Source organism: Salvelinus fontinalis, unplaced genomic scaffold (genome assembly GCF_029448725.1).
Source record: "Salvelinus fontinalis isolate EN_2023a unplaced genomic scaffold, ASM2944872v1 scaffold_0384, whole genome shotgun sequence".
NCBI lineage: Eukaryota > Metazoa > Chordata > Actinopteri > Salmoniformes > Salmonidae > Salvelinus > Salvelinus fontinalis.
Window position 1 is genome coordinate 18,243 of NW_026600593.1, and position 25,385 is coordinate 43,627.

At 49.6% G+C, this 25,385-nt stretch overlaps 1 protein-coding gene across 2 annotated transcripts in view; it reads right to left on the reverse strand.

The window, feature by feature from the left end:
* The window catches only part of LOC129845850 (CCR4-NOT transcription complex subunit 4-like), a 58,576-nt gene that overhangs the window by 10,638 nt on the left and 22,553 nt on the right, over nt 1-25,385 (reverse strand). For both annotated transcript variants that reach the window (XM_055913775.1, XM_055913774.1), the window contains exons 3-10: nt 21,179-21,376; nt 11,731-11,817; nt 11,417-11,518; nt 7,375-7,500; nt 6,988-7,109; nt 3,700-3,915; nt 1,716-1,791; nt 208-472 (exon numbers count right to left, since the gene is read on the reverse strand). In XM_055913775.1, the coding sequence (XP_055769750.1) occupies nt 208-472; nt 1,716-1,791; nt 3,700-3,915; nt 6,988-7,109; nt 7,375-7,500; nt 11,417-11,518; nt 11,731-11,817; nt 21,179-21,376 (1,192 nt within the window). The remainder of the gene's footprint in view (nt 1-207; nt 473-1,715; nt 1,792-3,699; nt 3,916-6,987; nt 7,110-7,374; nt 7,501-11,416; nt 11,519-11,730; nt 11,818-21,178; nt 21,377-25,385) is intronic.

The window sequence follows — 25,385 nt, forward strand, 5'->3', positions numbered from 1 at the left end:
CCGGGCTAGGCCGCCCCGTCGCCGGCTAGGCTACCTCGTTACCAGCTAGACATTTGGTCTGTGTTGTCCAGCCTGACTCTCAAACCCCCAGTAAATCAATTAGATTACGTGATCTAAAATAGTATAGATCTCCCATTTGTAACGTACGCAGATTAAAAAAATATATATATACTTGTCATTTATATGCAGGTAGAGTTCCCACTGTACCTGAAGTAAAAAGGCTGTGTGGTTGGGGTGCAGTGGGCCAGGTGTCGTGGTTGTTATGTGTGGAGGTGCTGGGGAACCCACGGAGGCTGCTGGGGATGGGGTTAGGATGGAGGAAGTTGTCTGAGAACAGAGACTGGGACTCGGCGGCAGCCCCCTGAAAGGGAGACCGGCTCGTCACACTGACGGGAACCACTTGGCTGGCTTTGGAGAAACCAGGAGGGCCGGAGAGGACAGGAGGGGGCGACGGAGAGTCACTGTCTGGGAGCTGGGGGAGAGAGAGGGAGGGAGGGAGGGAGGGAGGGAGGGAGGGAGGGAGGGAGGGAGGGAGGGAGGGAGGGAGGAGAGAGATGAGATAGAGAGAGGAGAGAGAGAGATGAGAGAGAGAGAGAGAGGGAGGAGAGAGAGGGGGAGGGAGGGAGGGAGGAGAGAGATGAGGGAGGGAGGGAGGGAGGAGAGAGATGAGATAGAGGAGAGAGAGAGGAGAGAGAGAGATGAGATAGAGGAGAGAGAGAGAGGAGAGAGAGAGATGAGATAGAGGAGAGAGAGAGAGGAGAGAGAGGAGAGAGAGAGAGAGAGCGAGAGAGAGAGGGGGAGAGAGAGAGGGGGAGAGAGAGAGGGGGAGAGAGAGAGGGGGAGAGGGGGGAGGGAGGGAGGGAGGGAGGGAGGGAGGAGAGAAATGAGGGAGGGAGGGAGGGAGGAGAGAGATGAGGGAGGGAGGGAGGGAGGAGAGAGATGAGGGAGGGAGGGAGGGAGGGAGGAGAGAGATGAGATAGAGAGAGGAGAGAGATGAGAGAGAGAGAGAGAGAGGGAGGAGAGAGAGGGGGAGGGAGGGAGGGAGGGAGGGAGGAGAGAGATGAGGGAGGGAGGGAGGGAGGAGAGAGATGAGATAGAGGAGAGAGAGAGGAGAGAGAGAGATGAGATAGAGGAGAGAGAGAGAGGAGAGAGAGAGATGAGATAGAGGAGAGAGAGAGAGGAGAGAGAGGAGAGAGAGAGAGAGAGCGAGAGAGAGAGGGGGAGAGAGAGAGGGGGAGAGAGAGAGGGGGAGAGGGAGGGAGGGAGGGAGGGAGGGAGGGAGGGAGGAGAGAAATGAGGGAGGGAGGGAGGGAGGAGAGAGATGAGGGAGGGAGGGAGGGAGGAGAGAGATGAGGGAGGGAGGGAGGGAGGAAAGAGATATGAGGGAGGGAGGAGAGAGAGAGAGAGATGAGGGAGGGAGGGAGGAGAGAGATGAGGGAGGGAGGAGAGAGAGATGAGAGAGGGAGAAGCGAGAGCAAGCGTGAGAGAGAGAGAGAGAGTCAGTCTTCTCAATCAAATTAGAATGAATAAACCATTAGTCAGCAACACTGATTAGTTAAAACATAATAATAATACTGACCAATGAGTAACAGCTTTTCAATCAAAATGTCAAGGAATCAACAGATAGACTTGGTAGATGGGAATCTGCAGCTCAAATAAAGACCAACTTGGCATAACATTTCCCCCTGAAAACTCGACCATGTTCTCCATCCTACCAGGTTGTGCCGTTCTGAGGAGCCTCCGTGTTGCGTGTCACTGCTCCTGATGACGTCTGGCAGAGCGTCACTGGGGCTGAAAGACACAGCAGCCGGTTAGAACAACCATATGGTGTGGCGAGGATGACCAGAGATGAAATTACACTACATCACCAACAGGATGTGGACACCTGCTCGTCCAACATCTCATTCCAGAATCATGGTCATTAACTTGTAGTTGCGGTCATGCGGCAGCCCTACGCCAGTAGATGAGAGATAACAGCCACGCCAGTAGATGAGAGATAACAGCAACGCCAGTAGATGAGAGATAACAGCCACGCCAGTAGATGAGAGATAGCAGCCACGCCAGTAGAAGAGAGATAACAGCCACGCCAGTAGATGAGAGATAACAGCCACGCCAGTAGATGAGCGATAACAGCCACGCCAGTAGATGAGAGATAACAGCCACGCCAGTAGATGAGAGATAGCAGCCACGCCAGTAGAAGAGAGATAACAGCCACGCCAGTAGATGAGAGATAACAGCCACGCCAGTAGATGAGAGATAACAGCCACGCCAGTAGATGAGAGATAACAGCCACGCCAGTAGATGAGAGATAACAGCCACGCCAGTAGAAGAGAGATAACAGCCACGCCAGTAGATGAGAGATAACAGCCACGCCAGTAGGTGAGAGATAACAGCCACACCAGTAGATGAGAGAGAACAGCCACGCCAGTAGATGAGAGATAGCAGCCACGCCAGTAGAAGAGAGATAACAGCCACGCCAGTAGATGAGAGATAGCAGCCACGCCAGTAGAAGAGAGATAACAGCCACGCCAGTAGAAGAGAGATAACAGCCACACCAGTAAATGAGAGATAACAGCCACGCCAGTAGATGAGAGATACCAGCCACGCCAGTAGATGAGAGATACCAGCCACGCCAGTAGATGAGAGATACCAGCCACGCCAGTAGATGAGAGATAACAGCCACGCCAGTAGATGAGAGATAACAGCAACGCCAGTAAATGAGAGATAACAGCCACGCCAGTAAATGAGAGATAACAGCCACGCCAGTAGAAGAGAGATAACAGCCACGCCAGTAGAAGAGAGATAACAGCCACGCCAGTAGAAGAGAGATAACAGCCACACCAGTAGATGAGAGAGAACAGCCACGCCAGTAGATGAGAGAGAACAGCCACGCTAGTAGATGAGAGATAACAGCCACGCCAGTAGAAGAGAGATAACAGCCAAGCCAGTAGAAGAGAGATAACAGCCACACCAGTAGGTGAGAGATAACAGCCACGCCAGTAGATGAGAGATAACAGCCACGCCAGTAGATGAGAGATAACAGCCACGCCAGTAGATGAGAGATAGCAGCCACGCCAGTAGAAGAGAGATAACAGCCACGCCAGTAGATGAGAGATAACAGCCACGCCAGTAGATGAGAGATAACAGCAACGCCAGTAGATGAGAGATAACAGCACCGCCAGTAGAAGAGAGATAACAGCCACGCCAGTAGAAGAGAGATAACAGCCACGCCAGTAGATGAGAGATAACAGCCACGCCAGTAGAAGAGAGATAACAGCCACGCCAGTAGATGAGAGATAACAGCCACGCCAGTAGATGAGAGATAACAGCCACGCCAGTAGGTGAGAGATAACAGCCACACCAGTAGAGCATCGAAGGAGGTTTGAAGGAGTTGTTCTGAAACAGGATAAATTAAAATTCTACTTCTCTCTCTTGACATGTCATGTTAGTCATGTTTCTTTGTGTGAAAACATTGCAGTGGATCCTTTATAAAAGAAGCAGTGTGTGTAAGTGGGTTGGGGAGGTAATGTCCGCGGATAGTTGTTTAAAGACTGATACACACTTCGAACAGAGCGACGGAGCGTCGTATACAAGCGCCTCGCAACATTTTAGCTACACGAGTGAGTATGTAGAACGGACGCGAGAACACGACGCTCCGTCGCGGGCGCTTGCGTGAAGTGTGTACGGGCCCCCCTTTACCTGGGAGGGTCACAGCTTGAGGAGAAGAGCGAGAGGCCAGTCACAGAGGCCAGACCGATGTCACGTTCTGGTCCATCCGGTGTCACGTGTTCAGAGTCCGAGCCGCCGCCGTTCGACGGCGGGCTCTTACGGTGCTCCGATAGACCGTTGGTTGTTTTCCCCGTGGGTTGTAACGTGGGCCACACGTCTTGTCCGTGACTGTTGTTACTGTTGGATCTGTAGAGGAGAGGAGAGAGGAGAGAGCGAGCGGAGAAAGAGAGAAAGAAGGAATAGTGAATCATTAGAGAGGCAGAGAAGGGAGACGAATGTACCACACGAGTCAAGAGTCAAATCTCAACCCTTCAAAAGACATCAGTCAAGTGTCAAAATGGATCCCAGGATAGTGTGTACCTCTAAAGAGCTTAGCCCTACCTCTGTAAAGAGCTGGGTTTAGAGCTCTTAGCCCTACCTCTGTAAAGAGCTGGGTTTAGAGCACTACGCCTACCTCTGTAAACAGCTGGGTTTAGAGCTCTTAGCCCTACCTCTGTAAACAGCTGGGTTTAGAGCTCTTAGCCCTACCTCTGTAAAGAGCTGGGTTTAGAGCACTACGCCTACCTCTGTAAACAGCTGGGTTTAGAGCTCTTAGCCCTACCTCTGTAAACAGCTGGGTTAAGGGCTCTTAGCCCTACCTCTGTAAACAGCTGGGTTTAGAGCTCTTAGCCCTACCTCTGTAAACAGCTGGGTTTAGAGCTCTTAGCCCTACCTCTGTAAACAGCTGGGTTTAGAGCTCTTAGCCCTACCTCTGTAAACAGCTGGGTTTAGAGCTCTTAGCCCTGCCTCTGTAAACAGCTGGGTTTAGAGCTCTTAGCCCTACCTCTGTAAACAGCTGGGTTTAGAGCTCTTAGCCCTACCTCTGTAAACAGCAGGGTTTAGAGCTCTTAGCCCTACCTCTGTAAACAGCTGGGTTTAGAGCTCTTAGCCCTACCTCTGTAAACAGCTGGGTTTAGAGCTCTTAGCCCTGCCTCTGTAAACAGCTGGGTTTAGAGCTCTTAGCCCTACCTCTGTAAACAGCTGGGTTTAGAGCTCTTAGCCCTACCTCTGTAAAGAGCTGGGTTTAGAGCACTACGCCTACCTCTGTAAACAGCTGGGTTTAGAGCTCTTAGCCCTACCTCTGTAAACAGCTGGGTTAAGGGCTCTTAGCCCTACCTCTGTAAACAGCTGGGTTTAGAGCTCTTAGCCCTACCTCTGTAAACAGCTGGGTTTAGAGCTCTTAGCCCTACCTCTGTAAACAGCTGGGTTTAGAGCTCTTAGCCCTACCTCTGTAAACAGCTGGGTTTAGAGCTCTTAGCCCTGCCTCTGTAAACAGCTGGGTTTAGAGCTCTTAGCCCTACCTCTGTAAACAGCTGGGTTTAGAGCTCTTAGCCCTACCTCTGTAAACAGCAGGGTTTAGAGCTCTTAGCCCTACCTCTGTAAACAGCTGGGTTTAGAGCTCTTAGCCCTACCTCTGTAAACAGCTGGGTTTAGAGCTCTTAGCCCTGCCTCTGTAAACAGCTGGGTTTAGAGCTCTTAGCCCTACCTCTGTAAACAGCTGGGTTTAGAGCTCTTAGCCCTACCTCTGTAAACAGCTGGGTTTAGAGCTCTTAGCCCTACCTCTGTAAACAGCTGGGTTTAGAGCTCTTAGCCCTACCTCTGTAAACAGCTGGGTTTAGAGCTCTTAGCCCTACCTCTGTAAACAGCTGGGTTTAGAGCTCTTAGCCCTACCTCTGTAAAGAGCTGGGTTTAGAGCTCTTAGCCCTACCTCTGTAAAGAGCTGGGTTTAGAGCTCTTAGCCCTACCTCTGTAAAGAGCTGGGTTTAGAGCTCTACGCCTACCTCTGTAAACAGCTGGGTTTAGAGCTCTTAGCCCTACCTCTGTAAACAGCTGGGTTTAGAGCTCTTAGCCCTACCTCTGTAAACAGCTGGGTTTAGAGCTCTTAGCCCTACCTCTGTAAACAGCTGGGTTTAGAGCTCTTAGCCCTACCTCTGAAAACAGCTGGGTTAGAGCTCTTAGCCCTGCCTCTGTAAACAGCTGGGTTTAGAGCTCTTAGCCCTACCTCTGTAAACAGCTGGGTTTAGAGCTCTACGCCCTACCTCTGTAAACAGCTGGGTTTAGAGCTCTACGCCCTACCTCTGTAAACAGCTGGGTTTAGAGCTCCACGCCCTACCTCTGTAAAGAGCTGGGTTTAGAGCTCTACGCCCTACCTCTGTAAAGAGCTGGGTTTAGAGCTCTTAGCCCTACCTCTGTAAAGAGCTGGGTTTAGAGCTCTTAGCCCTACCTCTGTAAACAGCTGGGTTTAGAGCTCTTAGCCCTACCTCTGTAAACAGCTGGGTTTAGAGCTCTTAGCCCTACCTCTGTAAACAGCTGGGTTTAGAGCTCTTAGCCCTACCTCTGTAAACAGCTGGGTTTAGAGCTCTTAGCCCTACCTCTGTAAACAGCTGGGTTTAGAGCTCTTCGCCCTACCTCTGTAAAGAGCTGGGTTTAGAGCTCTTCGCCCTACCTCTGTAAAGAGCTGGGTTTAGAGCTCTTAGCCCTACCTCTGTAAACAGCTGGTTTTAGAGCTCTACGCCCTACCTTTGTAAACAGCTGGTTTTAGAGCTCTTAGCCGTACCTCTGTAAAGAGCTGGGTTTAGAGCTCTTAGCCCTACCTCTGTAAACAGCTGGGTTTAGAGCTCTTAGCCCCTACCTCTGTAAACAGCTGGGTTTAGAGCTCTTAGCCTACCTCTGTAAACAGCTGGGTTTAGAGCTCTTAGCCCTACCTCTGTAAACAGCTGGGTTTAGAGCTCTTAGCCTACCTCTGTAAACAGCTGGGTTTAGAGCTCTTAGCCCTACCTCTGTAGACAGCTGGGTTTAGAGCTCTACGCCCTACCTCTGTAAACAGCTGGGTTTAGAGCTCTACGCCCTACCTCTGTAAACAGCTGGGTTTAGAGCTCTTAGCCCTACCTCTGTAAACAGCTGGGTTTAGAGCTCTTAGCCCTACCTCTGTAAACAGCTGGGTTTAGAGCTCTTAGCCCTACCTCTGTAAACAGCTGGGTTTAGAGCTCTTAGCCCTACCTCTGTAAACAGCTGGGTTTAGAGCTCTTAGCCCTACATCTGTAAACAGCTGGGTCTAGAGCTCTACGCCTACCTCTGTAAACAGCTGGGTTTAGAGCTCTTAGCCTACCTCTGTAAACAGCTGGGTTTAGAGCTCTTAGCCCTACCTCTGTAAACAGCAGGGTTTAGAGCTCTACGCCTACCTCTGTAAACAGCTGGGTTTAGAGGTATTAGCCCTACCTCTGTAAACAGCTGGGTTTCGAGCTCCTGGTCGTCTCCCCTCCTGAGGTCTGGCTGGTAACGGTGGGGTTCTGGTACAGATCCTGTAACAGCCTCTGCTCATACTCTTGATGCTTCCCTGCCTGACGGAACAACACAGAGCAACACAAAGGACCCCGGTTAGAAGGATAAAACCTGCTGTGTAGTCTACACTCCAACACTACTACAATCTAAGGACTCGCATCCCATCTATTCATCTCCTTCTCAAGCATATTGGAGGAGAAGGTCCCAGGTCCCTCCCCTCAGACCTTCTACAATGTGTTTTGAAAGGTAGGAGACAGCATGTGAGGATCGGAGGAAAGATGAATTGAGAAAGAGCCTTACTAAGTATCGAATTGGTCATCTTACCTGCATCTCCTCTTTAGTGAAGCTGGCTGCATCATCCCCCAGCTCGTGTAGATACATGCAGTCAGGTTTGGGACACCCCATGCTCTTCAGAAAGTAGCTGCAGTATTTCGTCGTCCCTAAAGAAGCCTGTAGAACACAACGACAGTTCGTTAGCTGCAGTATTTCGTCGTCCCTAAAGAAGCCTGTAGAACACAACGACAGCTCGTTAGCTGCAGTATTTCGTCGTCCCTAAAGAAGCCTGTAGAACACAAGGACAGTTCGTTAGCTGCAGTATTTCGTCGTCCCTAAAGAAGCCTGTAGAACACAACGACAGTTCGTTAGCTGTAGTATTTCGTAGTCCCTAAAGAAGCCTGTAGAACACAACGACAGCTCGTTAGCTGTAGTATTTCGTCGTCCCTAAAGAAGCCTGTAGAACACAACGACAGTTCGTTAGCTGCAGTATTTCGTAATCCCTAAAGAAGGCTGTAGAACACAACGACAGCTCGTTAGCTGCAGGACGACGTCTCGCCAGCCCGGCCCAACCAGCCTGGACGACGTCTCGCCAGCCCGGCCCAACCAGCCTGGACGACGTCTCGCCAGCCCGGCCCAACCAGCCTGGACGACGTCTCGCCAGCCCGGCCCAACCAGCCTGGACGACGTCTCGCCAGCCCGGCCCAACCAGCCTGGACGACGTCTCGCCAGCCCGGCCCAACCAGCCTGGACGACGTCTCGCCAGCCCGGCCCAACCAGCCTGGACGACGTCTCGCCAGCCCGGCCCAACCAGCCTGGACGACGTCTCGCCAGCCCGGCCCAACCAGCCTGGACGACGTCTCGCCAGCCCGGCCCAACCAGCCTGGACGACGTCTCGCCAGCCCGGCCCAACCAGCCTGGACGACGTCTCGCCAGCCCGGCCCAACCAGCCTGGACGACGTCTCGCCAGCCCGGCCCAACCAGCCTGGACGACGTCTCGCCAGCCCGGCCCAACCAGCCTGGACGACGTCTCGCCAGCCCGGTCCAACCAGCCTGGACGACGTCTCGCCAGCCCGGTCCAACCAGCCTGGACGACGTCTCGCCAGCCCGGTCCAACCAGCCTGGACGACGTCTCGCCAGCCCGGTCCAACCAGCCTGGACGACGTCTCGCCAGCCCGGTCCAACCAGCCTGGACGACGTCTCGCCAGCCCGGTCCAACCAGCCTGGACGACGTCTCGCCAGCCCGGTCCAACCAGTCTGGACGACGTCTCGCCAGCCCGGTCCAACCAGTCTGGACGACGTCTCGCCAGCCCGGTCCAACCAGTCTGGACGACGTCTCGCCAGCCCGGTCCAACCAGTCTGGACGACGTCTCGCCAGCCCGGTCCAACCAGTCTGGACGACGTCTCGCCAGCCCGGTCCAACCAGTCTGGACGACGTCTCGCCAGCCCGGTCCAACCAGTCTGGACGACGTCTCGCCAGCCCGGTCCAACCAGTCTGGACGACGTCTCGCCAGCCCGGTCCAACCAGTCTGGACGACGTCTCGCCAGCCCGGTCCAACCAGTCTGGACGACGTCTCGCCAGCCCGGTCCAACCAGTCTGGACGACGTCTCGCCAGCCCGGTCCAACCAGTCTGGACGACGTCTCGCCAGCCCGGTCCAACCAGTCTGGACGACGTCTCGCCAGCCCGGTCCAACCAGTCTGGACGACGTCTCGCCAGCCCGGTCCAACCAGTCTGGACGACGTCTCGCCAGCCCGGTCCAACCAGTCTGGACGACGTCTCGCCAGCCCGGTCCAACCAGTCTGGACGACGTCTCGCCAGCCCGGTCCAACCAGTCTGGACGACGTCTCGCCAGCCCGGTCCAACCAGTCTGGACGACGTCTCGCCAGCCCGGTCCAACCAGTCTGGACGACGTCTCGCCAGCCCGGTCCAACCAGTCTGGACGACGTCTCGCCAGCCCGGTCCAACCAGTCTGGACGACGTCTCGCCAGCCCGGTCCAACCAGTCTGGACGACGTCTCGCCAGCCCGGTCCAACCAGTCTGGACGACGTCTCGCCAGCCCGGTCCAACCAGTCTGGACGACGTCTCGCCAGCCCGGTCCAACCAGTCTGGACGACGTCTCGCCAGCCCGGTCCAACCAGTCTGGACGACGTCTCGCCAGCCCGGTCCAACCAGTCTGGACGACGTCTCGCCAGCCCGGTCCAACCAGTCTGGACGACGTCTCGCCAGCCCGGTCCAACCAGTCTGGACGACGTCTCGCCAGCCCGGTCCAACCAGTCTGGACGACGTCTCGCCAGCCCGGTCCAACCAGTCTGGACGACGTCTCGCCAGCCCGGTCCAACCAGTCTGGACGACGTCTCGCCAGCCCGGTCCAACCAGTCTGGACGACGTCTCGCCAGCCCGGTCCAACCAGTCTGGACGACGTCTCGCCAGCCCGGTCCAACCAGTCTGGACGACGTCTCGCCAGCCCGGTCCAACCAGTCTGGACGACGTCTCGCCAGCCCGGTCCAACCAGTCTGGACGACGTCTCGCCAGCCCGGTCCAACCAGTCTGGACGACGTCTCGCCAGCCCGGTCCAACCAGTCTGGACGACGTCTCGCCAGCCCGGTCCAACCAGTCTGGACGACGTCTCGCCAGCCCGGTCCAACCAGTCTGGACGACGTCTCGCCAGTCCGGTCCAACCAGTCTGGACGACGTCTCGCCAGTCCGGTCCAACCAGTCTGGACGACGTCTCACCAGTCCGGTCCAACCAGTCTGGACGACGTCTCACCAGTCCGGTCCAACCAGTCTGGGCGACGTCTCACCAGTCTGGTCCAACCAACAATGCTACAAGCTCTTTTTTCGCACCCAAATAAAAATCAGTTAAAAAATGTATTCAGGATATGGCAACTAAAATCAACTTTTGTAGACAATGTTTTTGGTTAGCTTGTTAGCTAGCTATCCAGCTCATATAATTACCAGAACATAACTGGAAACTTTTTATTCACCATAACAGAAAAATGATCGCATTACAAGGTAATGATTTATGGCGAGCTGCTAACGGACTGTTGAGAATGTGAATAAATTACAATTAGAATTTAGGTTACCGTGACAACGATCCCAACAACAGGGTCAAAGTTCAACGTCTCTTTCTCCTTGCCGGCTAAGCAATGGCTATATAAAAGATGAATCCCGCGACAAGAAAGAGGTAAAAACGGGGCAGTTTGAAAAAGGAGATTATAAACATCGCCCAATTGTTTTTTACAGCCAACATACAGTAAAATCCTATGTGAAAGGTGTAGAAATTCACATCAGAGAAGCTGACATTTCAAATGTTAATCTGATACAGAGATGCTTATTTTTTTGTCCTGTGCACAGACTAGGACGTACATCCCGTTGTTTATTGTCCCCAAGTTTACCTACAGTGTTCTGCACAGACTAGGACGTACATCCCGTTGTTTATTGTCCCCAAGTTTACCTTCAGTGTTCTGCACAGACTAGGACGTACATCCCGTTGTTTATTGTCCCCAAGTTTACCTACAGTGTTCTGCACAGACTAGGATGTATATCCCGTTGTTTATTGTCCCCAAGTTTACCTTCAGTGTTCTGCACAGACTAGGACGTATATCCCGTTGTTTATTGTCCCCAAGCTTACCTACAGTGTTCTGCACAGACTAGGACGTACATCCCGTTGTTTATTGTCCCCAAGTTTACCTTCAGTGTTCTGCACAGACTAGGACGTACATCCCGTTGTTTATTGTCCCCAAGCTTACCGTCAGTGTTCTGCACAGACTAGGACGTACATCCGGTTGTTTATTGTCCCCAAGTTTACCTTCAGTGTTCTGCACAGACTAGGATGTATATCCCGTTGTTTATTGTCCCCAAGTTTACCTTCAGTGTTCTGCACAGACTAGGACGTATATCCCGTTGTTTATTGTCCCCAAGTTTACCTTCAGTGTTCTGCACAGACTAGGACGTACATCCCGTTGTTTATTGTCCCCAAGCTTACCGTCAGTGTTCTGCACAGACTAGGACGTACATCCCGTTGTTTATTGTCCCCAAGTTTACCTTCAGTGTTCTGCACAGACTAGGACGTACATCCCGTTGTTTCTTACCTTCAGTGTTCTGCCGTCTACTACTAGGTTGTTGACACACTGTATTGCTCTGAGGGCGTCTTCTGACCGGATGTAAGTGACATAGGCGCTGGCACTGGGGCCCTTTGGGGGGACAAGACCAAGACAATCAATGTGTCAATCAATCAATCTGTGTGCATTATGTATTGCCATTGCAATTGGTGTTACGGCTGTATATTGTGTTAGTAATACATTACTAATGCACTCCCATCAACCAACCAAAATCCCATCAATTTAAAACTACAACATTACTGTCAATCATCCTAGCCCACAGGAAGTTCCCGCCCCCTCATTACCTGTGAGCCGGCGTATGAGGTGCTGTTGTTGATGACTACTTTATGGACCTTCCCGAACTTCACAAAATACTCCGGTCTCTTTAGAACCTGGGTCGGGACAGAGAAAACAGAGGGACTGTTGGGATATGTAGTTTGTTTACATATCAAGACATGACCCTTATAATCATGTTATTCTGTAACAGAGGCGTGTTATATTGACGTTATTGGTGTGTTGTGGCGTGTTATTCTGTAACAGTGGCGTGTTATTCTGTAACAGTGGCGTGTTATTCTGTAACAGAGGCGTGTTATTCTGTAACAGAGGCGTGTTATATTGACGTTATTGGTGTGTTGTGGCGTGTTATTCTGTAACAGAGGCGTGTTATTCTGTAACAGTGGCGTGTTATTCTGTAACAGTGGCGTGTTATATTGTAACAGTGGCGTGTTATTCTGTAACAGTGGCGTGTTATTCTGTAACAGTGGCGTGTTATATTGATGTTATTGTGTGATTTCAAATAGGAAATGAACTGGACAGGTGAATGACACTGCCGTCCGGGTTTGGCCGGGGATAGGCCGTCATTGTAAATAAGAATTTGTTCTTAACTGACTTGCCTAGGTAAATAAAGGTAAAATACATTTTTAAATTAAATTGGTGAACATATCGTGAAATGCCGATATTAGCTATAAATGCCAACATCGGTATCGGCCCGATGTCTAGTTTAACGCCGATGTCAAAGCTGACGTGCATACCTATATAACGTAGGTACATGACAGTCATATTCAGATCCTGATTGGTCAAATAGTGTCATATTCAGATCCTGATTGGTCAAATAGTGTCATATTCAGATCCTGATTGGTCAAATAGTGTCATATTCAGATCCTGATTGGTCAAATAGTGTCATATTCAGATCCTGATTGGTCAAATAGTGTTATTTGACGTGGATCTTTTTTGACATTCAAAGACCCAAACGGCGTTCCATAGAAATCCTGGTTGAAAATGAAACGACTGAACAACGAAATATCACAGGAAGCAAGTGAAAGAAATAGGTTTTGATTATGTTTAACTGGTAATGGGGACCTACGTAAATGCCAACAAACAAATTTTGGGGTCAGTGTGTGTATGTGTGTGTGTGTGTGTGTGTGTAACCATTATTTAACTAGGCAAGTCAGTTAAGAACAAATTCTTATTTACAATGACGGCCTACCCCCGGCCAAACCCGGACGGCGCCGGGCGAATTGTGCGCCGCCCTATGGGACTCCCAATCACGGCCGGATGTGATACAGCCTGGATTCGAACCAGGGACTGTAGTGACGCCTCTTGCACTGAGATGCAATACCTTCGACCGCTGCGTCCATGTGTGTGTGTGTGTTAACTATTTAACAGTACTAGAATGCTTAAAAGGCCACTAAAATGTTACATATCGGTTATCGGTATTGTGTTGTTTTTTTTTAGCAAGGAAAATATCGGATATCGACTTCGGCCTGTATTTAGACATTATTAAACCAGAATGAACATGAAGCCGTTACTGTACAATCGAAGCATGCTGTTACTACTTCCTGTTGGGAGTAAATGACATCACAGAACTAGGAGGGGAAAAGGATGATGGAACACATTTCAAGAAGAACTCAAATCTGATCCGCAGTGAGGAGGTTTTCCGATCCGCAGTGAGGAGGTTTTCCGATCCGCAGTGAGGAGGTTTTCCGATCCGCAGTGAGGAGGTTTTCCGATCCGCAGTGAGGAGGTTTTCCGATCCGCAGTGAGGTGGTTTTCCGATCCGCAGTGAGGTGGTTTTCCGATCCGCAGTGAGGAGGTTTTCCGATCTGCAGTGAGGTGGTTTCCGATCTGCAGTGAGGTGGTTTTCCGATCTGCAGTGAGGTGGTTTTCCGATCTGCAGTGAGGAGGTTTTCTGATCTGCAGTGAGGTGGTTTTCTGATCTGCAGTGAGGTGGTTTTCCGATCTGCAGTGAGGTGGTTTTCCGATCTGCAGTGAGGAGGTTTTCTGATCTGCAGTGAGGTGGTTTTCCGATCTGCAGTGAGGTGGTTTTCTGATCTGCAGTGAGGAGGTTTCTGATCTGCAGTGAGGAGGTTTCTGATCTGCAGTGAGGAGGTTTCTGATCTGCAGTGAGGTGGTTTTCCGATCTGCAGTGAGGTGGTTTTCTGATCTGCAGTGAGGAGGTTTTCTGATCTGCAGTGAGGAGGTTTCTGATCTGCAGTGAGGAGGTTTCTGATCTGCAGTGAGGAGGTTTCTGATCTGCAGTGAGGAGGTTTCTGATCTGTAGTGAGGAGGTTTTCTGATCTGTAGTGAGGAGGTTTTCTGATCCGTTGTGTTGGTGGTTTCTGTGGAAGGAGTCCAGGGTAGTGAGAGGGGTAAAGAGGGAAGTGGTTGGTGGTTGTGTTGGTGTTGGTGTTTCTGTGGCCCGAGCCGCTGGGCGACGATGGTTTTGATATTCTGGTCACTCTCCGTCCACTTTGACCCGAGCTCACGCATTTCTTTGCAGCCTTTGTTTGACCAATGCTCCCTCCTTTCTCTCCCTTAAAGACTGAGTGAAACCATTGGCAGTAGCAGCTGTGTGATTATCAAACACCACTATCAGGACAGCCAGAAACAACGAGGACAGACATGGGAAAAATGTTTCTGGCCGTGTGCGTACAAACAGCAGTACACGTGAGCAGACGAGGTTAAACCGTGAAAGAATGTGACAACAGAAAGGTATTGTCATGTCCACTTCCAATTTCACCAGCATTGTAACTCAGTAACTTTCTGACACTTCATAGACACATCATTTTTCTTCTGTGAACAGATGAATATTGTGTCCCGTCTATTTGTGTGGAGGGTTGTTGCTATGACGACCATCCGGGACCACGTCAGAACACGTTGTTATTGTTGTCCTGTACTTATGTTGTTGTTGTCGTCCTGTACTTATGTTGTTGTTGTCGTCCTGTACTTATGTTGTTGTTGTTGTCCTGTACTTATGTTGTCGTCCTGTACTTATGTTGTCGTCCTGTACTTATGTTGTCGTCCTGTACTTATGTTGTCGTCCTGTACTTATGTTGTCGTCCTGTACTTATGTTGTCGTCCTGTACTTATGTTGTCGTCCTGTACTTATGTTGTCGTCCTGTACTTATGTTGTCGTCCTGTACTTATGTTGTCGTCCTGTACTTATGTTGTCGTCCTGTACTTATGTTGTCGTCCTGTACTTATGTTGTCGTCCTGTACTTATGTTGTCGTCCTGTACTTATGTTGTCGTCCTGTACTTATGTTGTCGTCCTGTACTTATGTTGTCGTCCTGTACTTATGTTGTCGTCCTGTACTTATGTTGTCGTCCTGTACTTATGTTGTCGTCCTGTACTTATGTTGTTGTTGTCGTCCTGTACTTATGTTGTTGTTGTCGTCCTGTACTTATGTTGTTATTGTCGTCGTCCTGTACTTATGTTGTTATTGTCGTCCTGTACTTATGTTGTTGTTGTCGTCCTGTACTTATGTTGTTGTTGTCGTCCTGTACTTATGTTGTTGTTGTTGTTGTCGTCCTGTACTTATGTTGTTGTTGTTGTCGTCCTGTACTTATGTTGTTGTTGTTGTCGTCCTGTACTTATGTTGTTGTTGTTGTTGTCCTGTACTTATGTTGTTGTTGTTGTTGTCCTGTACTTATGTTGTTGTTGTTGTTGTCCTGTACTTATGTTGTTGTTGTTGTTGTCCTGTACTTATGTTGTTGTTGTTGTTGTCCTGTACTTATGTTGTTGTTGTTGTTGTCCTGTACTTATGTTGTTGTTGTTGTTGTCCTGTACTTATGTTGTTGTTGTTGTCCTGTACTTATGTTGTTGTTGTTGTCCTGTACTTATGTTGTTGTTGTCGTCCTGTACTTATGTTGTTGTTGTCGTCCTGTACTTATGTTGTTGTTGTCGTCCTGTACTTATGTTGTTGTTGTCGTCCTGTACTTATGTTGTTGTTGTTGTTGTCCTGTACTTATGTTGTTGTTGTTGTTGTCCTGTACTTATGTTGTTGTTGTCGTCCTGTACTTATGTTGTTGTTGTCGTCCTGTACTTATGTTGTTGTTGTTGTCCTGTACTTATGTTGTTGTTGTTGTTGTCGTCCTGTACTTATGTTGTTGTTGTTGTTGTCGTCCTGTACTTATGTTGTTGTTGTCGTCCTGTACTTATGTTGTTGTTGTCGTCCTGTACTTATGTTGTTGTTGTTGTTGTCCTGTACTTATGTTGTTGTTGTTGTTGTCCTGTACTTATGTTGTTGTTGTTGTTGTCCTGTACTTATGTTGTTGTTGTTGTTGTCCTGTACTTATGTTGTTGTTGTTGTTGTCCTGTACTTATGTTGTTGTTGTTGTTGTCCTGTACTTATGTTGTTGTTGTCCTGTACTTATGTTGTTGTTGTCCTGTACTTATGTTGTTGTTGTTGTCCTGTACTTATGTTGTTGTTGTTGTCCTGTACTTATGTTGTTGTTGTCGTCCTGTACTTATGTTGTTGTTGTCGTCCTGTACTTATGTTGTTGTTGTTGTCCTGTACTTATGTTGTTGTTGTCGTCCTGTACTTATGTTGTTGTTGTTGTCGTCCTGTACTTATGTTGTTGTTGTCGTCCTGTACTTATGTTGTTGTTGTTGTCGTCCTGTACTTATGTTGTTGTTGTTGTCGTCCTGTACTTATGTTGTTGTTGTTGTCGTCCTGTACTTATGTTGTTGTTGTCGTCCTGTACTTATGTTGTTGTTGTCGTCCTGTACTTATGTTGTTGTTGTTGTCGTCCTGTACTTATGTTGTTGTTGTTGTCGTCCTGTACTTATGTTGTTGTTGTCGTCCTGTACTTATGTTGTTGTTGTCGTCCTGTACTTATGTTGTCGTTGTCGTCCTGTACTTATGTTGTCGTCCTGTACTTATGTTGTCGTCCTGTACTTATGTTGTCGTCCTGTACTTATGTTGTCGTCCTGTACTTATGTTGTCGTCCTGTACTTATGTTGTCGTCCTGTACTTATGTTGTCGTCCTGTACTTATGTTGTCGTCCTGTACTTATGTTGTCGTCCTGTACTTATGTTGTCGTCCTGTACTTATGTTGTCGTCCTGTACTTATGTTGTCGTCCTGTACTTATGTTGTCGTCCTGTACTTATGTTGTCGTCCTGTACTTATGTTGTCGTCCTGTACTTATGTTGTCGTCCTGTACTTATGTTGTCGTCCTGTACTTATGTTGTCGTCCTGTACTTATGTTGTCGTCCTGTACTTATGTTGTCGTCCTGTACTTATGTTGTCGTCCTGTACTTATGTTGTCGTCCTGTACTTATGTTGTCGTCCTGTACTTATGTTGTCGTCCTGTACTTATGTTGTTGTTGTCGTCCTGTACTTATGTTGTTGTTGTCGTCCTGTACTTATGTTGTTGTTGTCGTCCTGTACTTATGTTGTTATTGTCGTCCTGTACTTATGTTGTTGTTGTTGTTGTTGTTGTTGTCCTGTACTTATGTTGTTGTTGTTGTCCTGTACTTATGTTGTTGTTGTTGTCCTGTACTTATGTTGTTGTTGTTGTCCTGTACTTATGTTGTTGTTGTTGTCCTGTACTTATGTTGTTGTTGTCGTCCTGTACTTATGTTGTTGTTGTCGTCCTGTACTTATGTTGTTGTTGTCGTCCTGTACTTATGTTGTTGTTGTCGTCCTGTACTTATGTTGTTGTTGTCGTCCTGTACTTATGTTGTTGTTGTTGTCGTGTACTTATGTTGTTGTTGTTGTTGTCGTCCTGTACTTATGTTGTTGTTGTTGTTGTCGTCCTGTACTTATGTTGTTGTTGTCGTCCTGTACTTATGTTGTTGTTGTCGTCCTGTACTTATGTTGTTGTTGTCGTCCTGTACTTATGTTGTTGTTGTTGTTGTCCTGTACTTATGTTGTTGTTGTTGTTGTCCTGTACTTATGTTGTTGTTGTTGTTGTCCTGTACTTATGTTGTTGTTGTTGTTGTCCTGTACTTATGTTGTTGTTGTTGTTGTCCTGTACTTATGTTGTTGTTGTTGTTGTCCTGTACTTATGTTGTTGTTGTTGTTGTCCTGTACTTATGTTGTTGTTGTTGTTGTCCTGTACTTATGTTGTTGTTGTTGTTGTCCTGTACTTATGTTGTTGTTGTTGTTGTCCTGTACTTATGTTGTTGTTGTTGTTGTCCTGTACTTATGTTGTTGTTGTTGTTGTCCTGTACTTATGTTGTTGTTGTTGTTGTCCTGTACTTATGTTGTTGTTGTTGTCCTGTACTTATGTTGTTGTTGTTGTCCTGTACTTATGTTGTTGTTGTCGTCCTGTACTTATGTTGTTGTTGTCGTCCTGTACTTATGTTGTTGTTGTCGTCCTGTACTTATGTTGTTGTTGTCGTCCTGTACTTATGTTGTTGTTGTCGTCCTGTACTTATGTTGTTGTTGTTGTTGTCCTGTACTTATGTTGTTGTTGTTGTTGTCCTGTACTTATGTTGTTGTTGTTGTTGTCCTGTACTTATGTTGTTGTTGTTGTTGTCCTGTACTTATGTTGTTGTTGTCGTCCTGTACTTATGTTGTTGTTGTCGTCCTGTACTTATGTTGTTGTTGTCGTCCTGTACTTATGTTGTTGTTGTCGTCCTGTACTTATGTTGTTGTTGTCGTCCTGTACTTATGTTGTTGTTGTTGTTGTCCTGTACTTATGTTGTTGTTGTTGTTGTCCTGTACTTATGTTGTTGTTGTTGTTGTCCTGTACTTATGTTGTTGTTGTTGTTGTCCTGTACTTATGTTGTTGTTGTTGTTGTCCTGTACTTATGTTGTTGTTGTTGTTGTCCTGTACTTATGTTGTTGTTGTTGTTGTCCTGTACTTATGTTGTTGTTGTTGTTGTCCTGTACTTATGTTGTTGTTGTTGTTGTCCTGTACTTATGTTGTTGTTGTTGTTGTCCTGTACTTATGTTGTTGTTGTTGTTGTCCTGTACTTATGTTGTTGTTGTTGTTGTCCTGTACTTATGTTGTTGTTGTTGTTGTCCTGTACTTATGTTGTTGTTGTTGTTGTCCTGTACTTATGTTGTTGTTGTTGTTGTCCTGTACTTATGTTGTTGTTGTTGTTGTCCTGTACTTATGTTGTTGTTGTTGTTGTCCTGTACTTATGTTGTTGTTGTTGTCCTGTACTTATGTTGTTGTTGTTGTCCTGTACTTATGTTGTTGTTGTTGTCCTGTACTTATGTTGTTGTTGTTGTCCTGTACTTATGTTGTTGTTGTTGTCCTGTACTTATGTTGTTGTTGTTGTCCTGTACTTATGTTGTTGTTGTTGTCCTGTACTTATGTTGTTGTTGTTGTCCTGTACTTATGTTGTTGTTGTTGTCCTGTACTTATGTTGTTGTTGTTGTCCTGTACTTATGTTGTTGTTGTTGTCCTGTACTTATGTTGTTGTTGTTGTCCTGTACTTATGTTGTTGTTGTCGTCCTGTACTTATGTTGTTGTTGTTGTCCTGTACTTATGTTGTTGTTGTTGTTGTCCTGTACTTATGTTGTTGTTGTTGTTGTCCTGTACTTATGTTGTTGTTGTTGTTGTCCTGTACTTATGTTGTTGTTGTTGTCCTGTACTTATGTTGTTGTTGTCGTCCTGTACTTATGTTGTTGTTGTCGTCCTGTACTTATGTTGTTGTTGTCGTCCTGTACTTATGTTGTTGTTGTTGTCCTGTACTTATGTTGTTGTTGTTGTCCTGTACTTATGTTGTTGTTGTTGTCCTGTACTTATGTTGTTGTTGTTGTTGTCCTGTACTTATGTTGTTGTTGTTGTTGTCCTGTACTTATGTTGTTGTTGTTGTTGTCCTGTACTTATGTTGTTGTTGTTGTCGTCCTGTACTTATGTTGTTGTTGTTGTTGTCCTGTACTTATGTTGTTGTTGTTGTTGTTGTCCTGTACTTATGTTGTTGTTGTTGTTGTTGTCCTGTACTTATGTTGTTGTTGTTGTCCTGTACTTATGTTGTTGTTGTTGTCCTGTACTTATGTTGTTGTTGTTGTTGTCAGACAGAAAGGCTGATGCCTAGAAGCCATATAGACCAACTAGCACCTACACCAGATTCCAGACAAACCGGATTAAAGACAATCCAGATTCCAGACAATCCAGCTATTTTTCCCCCCTAGAGATTTTAGATAAGGTCTGGTTTATTCTGGTGTTGCTGGGTTCACCAAAACCCTTCTGTTGTACATCATACTACAGAGGAAATGCAAACCTATTGCAGCTACGTTGCTAATGGAGCTTTTCACAACACTGAACAAATCAACAACTAGTGTGATTCTACATGAGGTTTAGTGATGAAACAGTCCTGGGTCATTTATACCACAGAGGGGATTACAAACCATATTACCCACAAGCCTTACTTTAAATCTAATTGTATTAGTCACATGCGCCGAATACAACAGGTGTAGGTAGACCTTACACTGAAATGCTTACTTACTAGTCCCTAACCAACAGTGCAGTTTGAAGAAAATACAGATAAGAATAAGAAATAAAAGTAACAAGTCATTAAAGAGCAGCAGTAAAATAACAATAGTGAGACTATAAACAGGGGGGTACCGATACCGAGTCAATGTGCGGGGGCACCGGTTAGTCGAGGTCATCTGTACATGTAGGTAGAGATATTGAAGTAACTATGCATAGAGTGGTGTAAAGAGTGGTGTAAAGAGGGGGGGGGGGCAATGTAAATAGTCTCGGTAGCCATTTAATTACTTTCCATTATAAACTAGCTTTGCCCTATAATCTCATCTTCTGCATATTATATCACACTCCACTGCCTCCCAGAGTTCCCCTCAGAGCTGACAGTCTCTCTCTCTCTCTATCCCGCTCTCTCTCTATCATTAAGTGAATTTATAGGAAGCAGGGAAGGACAGGAAGGATAATCTCAGAGCAGTCATTGATGATGACGATAATGAACACATATTCCCTATGATTGGTTTAGGAGTGTTATTCTCAGATCTCCGGGTGTCTGTGTTCCTACCTCAGGGTCGGCCAGTCTCTGCGACAGCCCCACTAGAAACACCAGACTTCTCTATGATTGGTTTAGGAGTGTTATTCTCAGATCTCCGGGTGTCTGTGTTCCTACCTCAGGGTCGGCCAGTCTCTGCGACAGCCCCACTAGAAACACCAGACTTCTCTATGATTGGTTTAGGAGTGTTATTCTCAGATCTCCGGGTGTCTGTGTTCCTACCTCAGGGTCGGCCAGTCTCTGCGACAGCCCCACTAGAAACACCAGACTTCTCTATGATTGGTTTAGGAGTGTTATTCTCAGATCTCCGGGTGTCTGTGTTCCTACCTCAGGGTCGGCCAGTCTCTGCGACAGCCCCACTAGAAACACCAGACTTCTCTATGATTGGTTTAGGAGTGTTATTCTCAGATCTCCGGGTGTCTGTGTTCCTACCTCAGGGTCGGCCAGTCTCTGCGACAGCCCCACTAGAAACACCAGACTTCTCTATGATTGGTTTAGGAGTGTTATTCTCAGATCTCCGGGTGTCTGTGTTCCTACCTCAGGGTCGGCCAGTCTCTGCGACAGCCCCACTAGAAACACCAGGTTTCTCTGCACCACTCTGACGCTGGCCAGGAGCTTCCTGTTCTCTGTCGTCTTCAGTTTCTTCTCCACCTGTTTGGCCTTCTTCTCATCCTTTATCCTCTGCAGCTCCTCCGCTGACAGGGGGTTGTACACCGCTGGGTCTTCTGGGTAAGGCTGTAGGCAGAGACAGGAGAGAGAGAGGTGTGTGTTAGATAAAAGGACAGGGGTTTGTACACCTCTGTGTAAAGCTGTTACAGAGACAGGAGAGAGAGGGGGGGGGGGGTGTTACAGAGACAGGAGAGAGAGGGAGGGGGGTGTGTTACAGAGACAGGAGAGAGAGGGAGGGGGGTGTGTTACAGAGACAGGAGAGAGAGGGGGGGGGGGGTGTTACAGAGACAGGAGAGAGAGGGAGGGGGGTGTGTTACAGAGACAGGAGAGAGAGGGAGGGGGGTGTTACAGAGACAGGAAAGAGAGGGGGGGGGTGTTACAGAGACAGGAGAGAGAGGGAGGGGGGGGTGTTACAGAGACAGGAGAGAGAGGGGGGGGGGGTGTTAGATAAAAGGACAGGGGTTTGTACACCTCTGTGTAAAGCTGTTACAGAGACAGGAGAGAGAGGGGGGGGGGTGTTACAGAGACAGGAGAGAGAGGGGGGGGGGGGTGTTACAGAGACAGGAGAGAGAGGGGGGGGGGTGTTACAGAGACAGGAGAGAGAGGGGGGGGGTGTTACAGAGACAGGAGAGAGAGGGGGGGGGTGTTACAGAGACAGGAGAGAGAGGGGGGGGGTGTTACAGAGACAGGAGAGAGAGGGAGGGGGGTGTGTTACAGAGACAGGAGAGAGAGGGAGGGGGGTGTTACAGAGACAGGAGAGAGAGGGAGGGGGGGGTGTTACAGAGACAGGAGAGAGAGAGAGGGAGGGGGGGGTGTTACAGAGACAGGAGAGAGAGGGAGGGGGGGGTGTTACAGAGACAGGAGAGAAAGAGGGGGGGGTGTTACAGAGACAGGAGAGAGAGGGGGGGGTGTTACAGAGACAGGAGAGAGAGGGGGGGGGTGTTACAGAGACAGGAGAGAGGGGGGGGGTGTTACAGAGACAGGAGAGAGAGAGGGGGGGGTGTTACAGAGACAGGAGAGAGAGGGAGGGGGGTGTTACAGAGACAGGAGAGAGAGGGAGGGGGGGGTTACAGAGACAGGAGAGAGAGGGAGGGGGGGGGTGTTACAGAGACAGGAGAGAGAGAGAGGGGGGGGTGTTACAGAGACAGGAGAGAGAGAGGGGGGTGTTACAGAGACAGGAGAGAGAGAGGGGGGGTGTTACAGAGACAGGAGAGAGAGGGAGGGGGGGGGTGTTACAGAGACAGGAGAGAGAGAGAGGGGGGGTGTTACAGAGACAGGAGAGAAAGAGGGGGGGGGGTGTTACAGAGACAGGAGAGAAAGAGGGGGGGGGGGTGTTACAGAGACAGGAGAGAGAGAGGGGGTGTTACAGAGACAGGAGAGAGAGAGGGGGGGGGTGTTACAGAGACAGGAGAGAGAGAGGGGGGTGTTACAGAGACAGGAGAGAGAGAGAGAGGGGGGTGTTACAGAGACAGGAGAGAGAGAGGGGGGGGTGTTACAGAGACAGGAGAGAGAGGGGGGGTGTTACAGAGACAGGAGAGAGAGAGGGGGGTGTTACAGAGACAGGAAAGAGAGAGGGGGGGGGGTGTTACAGAGACAGGAGAGAGAGAGGGGGGGGTGTTACAGAGACAGGAGAGAGAGAGGGGGGGGGTGTTACAGAGACAGGAGAGAGAGAGAGGGGGGTGTTACAGAGACAGGAGAGAGAGAGGGGGGTGTTACAGAGACAGGAGAGAGAGGGGGTGGTGTTACAGAGACAGGAGAGAGAGGGAGGGGGGTGTGTTACAGAGACAGGAGAGAGAGGGGGGGGTGTTACAGAGACAGGAGAGAGAGGGAGGGGGGTGTGTTACAGAGACAGGAGAGAGAGGGAGGGGGGTGTTACAGAGACAGGAGAGAGAGGGAGGGGGGGTGTTACAGAGACAGGAGAGAGAGGGAGGGGGGTGTTACAGAGACAGGAGAGAGAGGGAGGGGGGTGTGTTACAGAGACAGGAGAGAGAGGGAGGGGGGTGTTACAGAGACAGGAGAGAGAGGGAGGGGGGTGTTACAGAGACAGGAGAGAGAGGGAGGGGGGTGTGTTACAGAGACAGGAGAGAGAGGGAGGGGGGTGTTACAGAGACAGGAGAGAGAGGGAGGGGGGGTGTTAGATAAAAGGACAGGGGTTTGTACACCTCTGTGTAAAGCTGTTACAGAGACAGGAGAGAGAGAGAGGGGGGGGTGTTACAGAGACAGGAGAGAGAGAGAGGGGGGGGTGTTACAGAGACAGGAGAGAGAGGGGGGGGGTGTTACAGAGGGGGGGGGGGTGTTACAGAGACAGGAGAGAGAGAGGGGGGGGTGTTACAGAGACAGGAGAGAGAGAGGGGGGGGTGTTACAGAGACAGGAGAGAGAGGGAGGGGGGTGTTACAGAGACAGGAGAGAGAGGGAGGGGGGTGTTACAGAGACAGGAGAGAGAGGGAGGGGGGGTGTTACAGAGACAGGAGAGAGAGGGAGGGGGGGTGTTACAGAGACAGGAGAGAGAGGGAGGGGGGGGTGTTACAGAGACAGGAGAGAGAGAGAGGGGGGGTGTTACAGAGACAGGAGAGAAAGAGGGGGGGTGTTACAGAGACAGGAGAGAGAGGGGGGGGGTGTTACAGAGACAGGAGAGAGAGAGGGGGGGGGGTGTTAGAGACAGGAGAGAGAGAGGGGGTGTTACAGAGACAGGAGAGAGAGAGGGGGGTGTTACAGAGACAGGAGAGAGAGAGGGGGGGGTGTTAGAGACAGGAGAGAGAGAGGGGGTGTTACAGAGACAGGAGAGAGAGAGGGGGGTGTTACAGAGACAGGAGAGAAAGAGGGGGGGGGTGTTAGAGACAGGAGAGAGAGAGGGGGTGTTACAGAGACAGGAGAGAGAGAGAGAGGGGGTGTTACAGAGACAGGAGAGAGAGAGGGGGGTGTTACAGAGACAGGAGAGAAAGAGGGGGGGGGTGTTAGAGACAGGAGAGAGAGAGGGGGTGTTACAGAGACAGGAGAGAGAGAGGGGGGTGTTACAGAGACAGGAGAGAAAGAGGGGGGGGGTGTTAGAGACAGGAGAGAGAGAGGGGGTGTTACAGAGACAGGAGAGAGAGAGGGGGGTGCTACAGAGACAGGAGAGAGAGGGGGGGGTGTTACAGAGACAGGAGAGAGCGAGGGGGGGGGTGTTACAGAGACAGGAGAGAGAGGAGGGGGTGTTACAGAGACAGGAGAGAGAGAGGGGGGGGTGTTACAGAGACAGGAGAGAGAGAGGGGGGGGTGTTACAGAGACAGGAGAGAGAGAGGGGGGGGGTGTTACAGAGACAGGAGAGAGAGAGGGGGGGGGGTGTTACAGAGACAGGAGAGAGAGGGAGGGGGGTGTGTTACAGAGACAGGAGAGAGAGGGAGGGGGGTGTGTTACAGAGACAGGAGAGAGAGGGAGGGGGGTGTTACAGAGACAGGAGAGAGAGAGGGGGGGGTGTTACAGAGACAGGAGAGAGAGAGAGAGGTGTGTTACAGAGACAGGAGAGAGAGAGGGGGGGGTGTTACAGAGACAGGAGAGAGAGAGGGGGGGGGGTGTTACAGAGACAGGAGAGAGAGAGAGGTGTGTTACAGAGACAGGAGAGAGAGGGAGGGGTGTGTTACAGAGACAGGAGAGAGAGAGAGGTGTGTTACAGAGACAGGAGAGAGAGGGAGGGGTGTGTTACAGAGACAGGAGAGAGAGAGGGGGGGGGGTGTTACAGAGACAGGAGAGAGAGAGAGGTGTGTTACAGAGACAGGAGAGAGAGGGAGGGGTGTGTTACAGAGACAGGAGAGAGAGAGGGGGGGGGGTGTTACAGAGACAGGAGAGAGAGGGGGGGGGGGTGTTACAGAGACAGGAGAGAGAGGGGGGGGGGTGTTACAGAGACAGGAGAGAGAGAGGGGGGGGGTGTTACAGAGACAGGAGAGAGAGAGGGGGGGGGTGTTACAGAGACAGGAGAGAGAGAGAGGGGGGGGTGTTACAGAGACAGGAGAGAGAGAGGGGGGGGTGTTACAGAGACAGGAGAGAGAGAGAGGGGGGGTGTTACAGAGACAGGAGAGAGAGAGGGGGGGGTGTTA